The following is a 7,500-nucleotide window of genomic DNA, read 5'->3' as shown; positions in this document are numbered from 1 at the left end:
GTGGCCTTGGTGTCCCCTTCTTTAAATATTCTGCTTTGCGTCCTACTAATAGCGATATATATTTAGCCTATGGCCTGTCAAAATAATCTTAGCATTCACAGCGCAAATTACGCAGTGGAGAAAGTGACAGCGCAAGAAAGTGCGTCCAAATTAACCCATTCTTCTCAGTTGAACTACTCCCGAAGTAGCCTACTCATCACACAGACATCACAAGTATCACATGAAAGAGCTTTTTCTCAGCTTTTAAACGATGTTAGCCGCTAATTGCTGTGGTGAACGGTTGAGAAAAGTAAAAAATATTAAATTTAATCATAAATTCTACTGAAGGTTTTGCGTCCATCTCCCTACCCATTCATCCCCGTGGAATACTTCACGAACCCTTCGTTTAACATATGACAAACCATATATCAGAATAAACAGCAGACCTTACCGAACAGAAAGGTGTAAAGCAGTCCCCTGTACAGTTAGCCGTTCCAGACTAATCCCGTTTTGAATTTGCAGTTAATTTCAACATACATGGATGTCTCCAAATTTGGGATTTAAGTTTTACACTGTGTTTAAATTGTTCCACATTATTTCATAACGGGCCAAATACAAAATAAATATTACAAATGTCGCCTAGATATCGGTAAATCAGAGGACAGCTGACTATAAGAGTTTGTGAAAGTAGCCTTAATGATCACAAAATGCTAAGCATGCATCTAAGCTGAGCTGTGCTTAAATTGTTCAATACATGATTTCATAACAGGCCAAATATAAAATAAATGTTAAATATAGCCTAGATATCTGAAAATATTAGATGATCAGATGATTTACAGTTATGTAATATGTCATGTTTTATGTTTTTGTAATGTTTCATACAGTGATGCAGGTCTACTGCAGTGAATACAACTTTGATCATTTTTATAGCATACTACTGTATAGTTAACTTTGGCCTTGGTGCCCTGACATGTGGCCTTTGTGCCCCCCACCAAATATGCCCAACTGAAGGCCAAGTGGCCTTGCCCCTAAAATGGTGAAATTCCAAGCCTGGTTGTTTACATTGCTGTTTGTTGTTTAATTCAGTGTGTAAGAGTTCAGGCGAGAGGAGGACTGTTGACTCCTCACCTGCCATGCCCCGAAGTCCCACCCCTCAAGCCTCACACACACACCTGGCCCGACGGAGATCCTCAAATAAAGAAACGTTTGGTAAGACTATGATCATACACAGCTGCTTGTGTCCAGTTTTCTTCCATGGCTAGATCACTCACGTGTGTGCGTGTGCGTGTGCCCGTGTCCGTGTCCGTGTCCGTGCCCGTGTCCGTGCCCGTGTCCGTGTCCGTGCCCGTGTCCGTGTGCGTGTCCGTGTCCGTGTGCGTGTGCCTGTGTGTGTGTGTGTGTGTGTGTGTGTGTGTGTTTAGGTGCCAAGTCCCCACAGCCCCTGCAGAAGGTCCTCAACCACTCTGAAGAGGGGCGGAGTCAGCAGAAGAGCCAGGTAGAGGACAGCCAATCAAACGCTTCATCACTACTCTCCTCTCCACCTGTTTCACCACAAAGCACACCACGCAGAGGTACGAGCCCAATATCACACACACACACACACACACACACACACACACACACACATATAGGAAGAGCTATATGCAGCCCAAATCTATAGGGCTGATGTTATTTATGTTGTGTACTCATGTGTATGTGTGTGTGTCAGCTGTATTGTATGTGGTGCTCCATCTGAGCACTAGTTAGTGATGTTAGGATGCTGTGTGTATGTGTGTGTGTCAGCTGTATTGTATGTGGTGCTCCATCTGAGCACTAGTTAGTGATGTTAGGATGCTGTGTGTGTGTGTGTGTGTGTGCGTGTGCGTGTGTGTGTGTGTGTGTGTGTGTGTGTGTGTGTGTGTGTGTGTGTGGTGCTCCATCTGAGCGCTAGTTGGTGATGTTAGGATATGTGATGTGCTGTGTGTGTGTGTGTGTGTGTGTGGTGCTGCAGGTGTGTATCCCAGCTCAGATGTGGACCAGTACAGTCTCCTCAGCTCCTCGTCCTGTGACCTGATGGAGGACGTGCGAGGTCCACACGCCCACGTCCACATCAACATGCCCGCACACACGCAGTCCGCCAGCAACATCCTCTCTACCGCCAGGACAGAGCCTGACCAGATCAGCCTGGGGTAGGACTACACACACACACACGCATGCACACACAAACACACGCACGCACACACACACACACACACACACACACAGGCATGCACACACAAACACACACAGACATATACACACACACACACAAACACACACACTCTCACACACAACACACACAGTCCGCCAGCAACATCCTCTCTACAGCCAGAACAGAGCCTGACCAGATCAGCCTGGGGTAGGACTACACACACACACACGCACGCACACACACTCACACACAGACATACACACACATACACACATACTCTCACACACACACACACACACAGCTGTGGGGCAGCCGTGGCCTACTGGTTAGCGCTTCGGACTTGTAACCGGAGGGTTGCCGGTTCGAACCCCGACCAGTAGGCACGGCTGAAGTGCCCTTGAGCAAGGCAGCTCACTGCGCCGGGATTAGTGTGTGCTTCACCTCACTGTGTGTTCACTGTGTGCTGTGTGTTTCACTAATTCACGGATTGGGTTAAATGCAGAGACCAAATTTCCCTCACGGGATCAAAAGACTATATTTTTACTATACTCATACTTATACACTCTCACACACACACACACACACACATATATGTGACCCTGCAAGGCGAAACCAGTCGTTTTGCGCACGGTGCTATTTTGAGAAAATCCACGATAAACAAACGTACGGGTTAAAATGTCGAATTTCACGTTTTCGCATAATTCAACAGTATACAGTCTACACTTTCATATTGTCAACAAACTTCACAGATAAACATACGTTTTGACTGTTAAACCCTTACTTTAAACGTATCATCAAAAGATGAAGCAAACCCGACCTTTCGCGTTTGTGTTTGTGTTGGGGAGCGTGATGTTCCAACATTCCATTTGTTTGCTATGCGAGAGTAGGGGAGAACTGGCACAGTCGTAACACTTTTCTATTCTCTCCGTTCAAACTCCATTTACATAAAGCTGTGAAATTTGGCCAGAGAGGAGTCATATTTTTCCTGTTCATGAAAGAATTACAAAATATGTTCTAGTTTGTTAAGAATTTAACTTAACAGCGACATGTAGGTCTACACTAGCCTCGGATCTACCTTTGTTACAACCTGACGCAGCCATTAAAACGTGCGGTAGCCTACCATTGTAACATTAGCATAAGCGTCATGATTGTAACAGTTCTTAAATCATGATAGCCTTGTTGATAAACTGCTTATCTCTTCATGTCTGAAGCATTTGGTCCAGTGGTCTTTGAAGTTGCTGCAGCTGCCTAAAGTTTAAAATGGCTGTGATGGCTGATGGTGGCACAAAATTCATAATCCATAATCTATTTTTTTTTTTTGGGGGGGGGGGGGGGGTATATCGCAAAACCATGGTAATTTCTTGCTTACCGACCGCGGTAAGAAAACATCCATACCGTCCCAGCCCTACCCTCAATATACATATCGTTGGACAGCTTAGTTTATGGCCGTTCGTGTGAGTACAATAACTTAATTTTGTACATTTTACCAAAACGACTGGTTTCGCCTTGCAGGGTCACATATACACATTCAAATACATTCAATTACATGTGTACATAAGCTCTGGTCACTGATGTCCACCCTGTGCTCTCTTTCTCTGTCTCTCTCAGCTCCTACTCTCTGTCTCAGGACCAGTGTGATCGTGCATCACTGGACGCCGCTGACAGTGGCCGCGGAAGTTGGACCTCCTGCTCGAGTGGTTCCCATGACAACATCCAGAGCATCCCGCAGAGGTGTTGGGACACATTGTCCGAAGGTGCAGGAGGTGTGCGGGGCTACTGGACCACACCCACCGGTTACTGGGGAGACGAGCTGGAGGGGGAGACGGGAACAATCAAGCGCCGTGGTAACAAGCCTGTCATAGGTGAGTGCCGTGGTAACAAGCCTGTCATAGGTGAGCGCCGTGGTAACAAGCCTGTCATAGGTGAGCGCCGTGGTAACAAGCCTGTCATAGGTGAGCAATAGACCTCTGAAGTCACCTACAAAAAAGAACCAAAACGGCCATGTTTGCCCATATAAGGAGTTCCGGTTGTTAATTGAAGCTAACTACCTATGGAAAGTTGCATTGCAAGTTAGCTCTGGGGTAGCAAAAATCTAAGTGTGCCGACTTTACATACCGGAGATCACAGCATCCACTCGAAGGCAGAGGACAAAAGTGTGTTCAGGAAAACGTCTGCATTTCAGACTTTTTCATCCCCGCGAGAGTTTAACAGGTGCGATAATTCAAAATCCCCATGTTATTTTCCAACAGGAAAAATCGCCAGATAGCTTTTTTGTAGGCGAACTTCAGAGGTCTAATTAGTGCTGTGCTGATGTTAACTGTCTGAATTGTTATTAATCTGATTGTTAATCGCATCGTCTGTGAAGTCCCTTCTAATTGCTTAGAGAACATCTAGAGAACATCTCCTCTCATAGCACCACTTACTTTAGAGAACATCTCCTCTCAGCACCGCTTACTTTAGAGAACATCTCCTCTCATAGCACCACTTACTTTAGAGAACATCTCCTCATAGCACCGCTTACTTTAGAGAACATCTCCTCTCATAGCACCGCTTACTTTAGAGAACATCTCCTCATAGCACCGCTTACTTTAGAGAACATCTCCTCTCATAGCACCGCTTACTTTAGAGAACATCTCCTCATAGCACCGCTTACTTTAGAGAACATCTCCTCATAGCACCGCTTACTTTAGAGAACATCTCCTCATAGCACCGCTTACTTTAGAGAACATCTCCTCTCATAGCACCACTTACTTTAGAGAACATCTCCTCATAGCACCGCTTACTTTAGAGAACATCTCCTCATAGCACCGCTTACTTTAGAGAACATCTCCTCATAGCACCGCTTACTTTAGAGAACATCTCCTCTCATAGCACCGCTTACTTTAGAGAACATCTCCTCTCATAGCACCGCTTACTTTAGAGAACATCTCCTCTCATAGCACCGCTTACTTTAGAGAACATCTCCTCATAGCACCGCTTACTTTAGAGAACATCTCCTCATAGCACCGCTTACTTAGAGAACATCTCCTCTCATAGCACCGCTTACAACAAGTCTTGCTGATCAGCAAGCTTGAACTGACACTCAACTGTTTAAAAAACGGCACTCACTGATGCACTTATTCTTACTGTACTCTACCGTTTTTAAATTGTCCTAAAATTGTTGAGAGAATTGCTTTATGCTTTAAAACTTAACTGTTACCATGTTGTTAGTCGCTTTGGTTAAAAATGCGTCGGCCAAATGTAATGCAATGTAATGTAATGTAATGTAATGTAATGCGAAGCTTCATTGGCTCGGTAGGTCACAGAGAAGGGCGTTTCCGTGAGCCCCCGCCCACGCCTCCGGGTTACACGCCTTTGGCGGAGGTCAGCTACAACCCGCCCCCTGGGAGGCGTCCCCCAGACTACAACGCTGCACTGCAGAGGTCACGCCTTCTCAAGAGAACATGTGACTCTCCAGGGCCAATCGGTGTTCAGCAGATTGGCCACGCCCACAGGCAGGCTCCACGCCCCCCTCAGGGGAAGGAAGGTGAGGCAGTGCAACGCTGAAGGAGTATATACACATGCACACACACACATATACACATGCACACACACACACACACACACACACATATACACATGCACACACACACTCAGGGGAAGGAAGGTGAGGCAGTGCAATGCTGAAGGAGTATATACACATGCACACACACACATATACACATGCACACACACACATATACACATGCACACACACACACACACACACATATACACATGCACACACACACTCAGGGGAAGGAAGGTGAGGCAGTGCAACGCTGAAGGAATATATACACATATACACATGCACACACACACATATACACATGCACACACACACACACACACACATATACACATGCACACACACTCAGGGGAAGGAATGTGAGGCACACTCACACCTCCCACATACCCTAACACTGCACACTCACACCTCCCACATACCCTAACACTGCACACTCACACCTCCCACATACCCTAACACTGCACACTCACACCTCCCACAAATACCCTAATTCACCTCTCCCTTTCTCTCTCTCATTCCCTCTTCCTTTCTCTCTCTCATTCCCTCTCCCTTTCTCTCTCTCTTTCTCTCTCATTCCCTCTCTCTCTCTCATTCCCTCTCCCTTTCTCTCTCATTCCCTCTCTCTCTTTCTCCCTCTCTCTCATTCCCTCTCTCTCTCATTCCCTCTCTCTCTCTTTCTCTCTCTCAGTAGATGGAGAGCAAGTGTCGGCGGTGTGAGGGTCACTCTGTAGCCGGGGCAGTATTATGTAGCAGAGGAGGGAGGCAGGAGGGACGAGTATTTGGCACTTTGGGCATCTGGCAGGGACTTCCTGTAGCCTCTGTCTCTGCGTGCTGGAGCTGCCAGCCTTTCCCCATCTTCTGGATCCCACGTCACTGAAGCACAGACTTCCCGCCCATCTGTCAGCTCATCATCGTCTTGGAAACAGTGTTATTACCCATTTCAGCATGGCTACCATCAGGGTCAGACACAGGTTACACTGACCCAGTGTGGTAGTGTCAGTTCGGGTGAATGTGTTTTGGTTTTGTGCTGCTGTGTGTGTGTGTGTGTGTGTGTGTGTGTGTGTGTGTGTGTGTGTGTGTGTGTGTGTGTGTGTGTGTGTGTGTGTAGCTACGTCAGTTGCAGTTTATTCTCATCTGATGATGAGACTGATTGTCTTAACTGGGTGTGTGTGTGTGTGTGTGTGTGTGTGTGCATGCTCATGGTCTCCCTTTGGGCAAGGCATTGGTGAAGAAGACATTTGTGTGCTCGCTGCTGTCTGCTTCTCACCTTCTAAAGAACGTGTGAAAGGCACGATGGAGAACAAGACAGACCAGGGAGAGGAGATGGACAGAGCTTGTGGATGTCCTGAGACAGCTGCACTATGGAACTGACCGATATAGTCCACCTGGAAACTTACCAGTATTACACCAGCACAATATTTAAAGAGTCCTCAAGCCAAAATTAACCTGTAAAGATTTGAGTCTTTTTACCATTTAAATGCCATCATCAGTGTTCAGGGTTTTTACTTTGTGAAAAAAAATATTATATTTTAAGTCTTGTTTTTAGGCAAAGACCATTCAAAAATATTGCACATCTTTGCTGACATTTTTGTAAAATTTTAACTTCAAGTTTTAAGACTATGAAATGTGGACTAATGTCTAAGTGTGTGTGTGTATGTACGTGTATGTGTGTGCGTGTGTGTGTGTGTGCGCAAGATGGGTAGGTTTCTGTCTGTTTTTAATTCCTTCTTATTTTCCTGTTTATCCCACAACAGACTTTTATGTCTTTCACAAAGACAAGCCCAGTGTTCTTTATCCCTGTGTA

At 45.9% G+C, this 7,500-nt stretch overlaps 1 protein-coding gene across 4 annotated transcripts in view; it reads left to right on the top strand.

Moving 5' to 3' along the window:
* Positions 1–7,500, top strand: part of rapgef2a (Rap guanine nucleotide exchange factor 2a) — a 38,309-nt gene that overhangs the window by 30,685 nt on the left and 124 nt on the right. For 3 of the 4 annotated variants that reach the window (XM_076295482.1, XM_076295484.1, XM_076295480.1), the window contains 6 exons: positions 1,066–1,188; positions 1,401–1,550; positions 1,970–2,147; positions 3,758–4,011; positions 5,448–5,675; positions 6,385–7,500. The exon at positions 6,385–7,500 is cut by the window's right edge and continues 124 nt beyond it. In XM_076295482.1, the coding sequence (XP_076151597.1) occupies positions 1,066–1,188; positions 1,401–1,550; positions 1,970–2,147; positions 3,758–4,011; positions 5,448–5,675; positions 6,385–6,413 (962 nt within the window). In that variant the 3' untranslated portion in view covers positions 6,414–7,500. The remainder of the gene's footprint in view (positions 1–1,065; positions 1,189–1,400; positions 1,551–1,969; positions 2,148–3,757; positions 4,012–5,447; positions 5,676–6,384) is intronic. The other variant, XM_076295481.1, reaches the window with a different exon arrangement.

This window comes from Alosa pseudoharengus, unplaced genomic scaffold, assembly GCF_046254945.1.
Source record: "Alosa pseudoharengus isolate Yale_2024_CS ecotype anadromous, Long Island Sound unplaced genomic scaffold, YU_APseudo_1.1 YU_APseudo_1.1_scf_2, whole genome shotgun sequence".
Taxonomy (NCBI): Eukaryota; Metazoa; Chordata; class Actinopteri; order Clupeiformes; family Clupeidae; genus Alosa; species Alosa pseudoharengus.
This window is presented reverse-complemented; position numbering and strand designations above follow the sequence as displayed.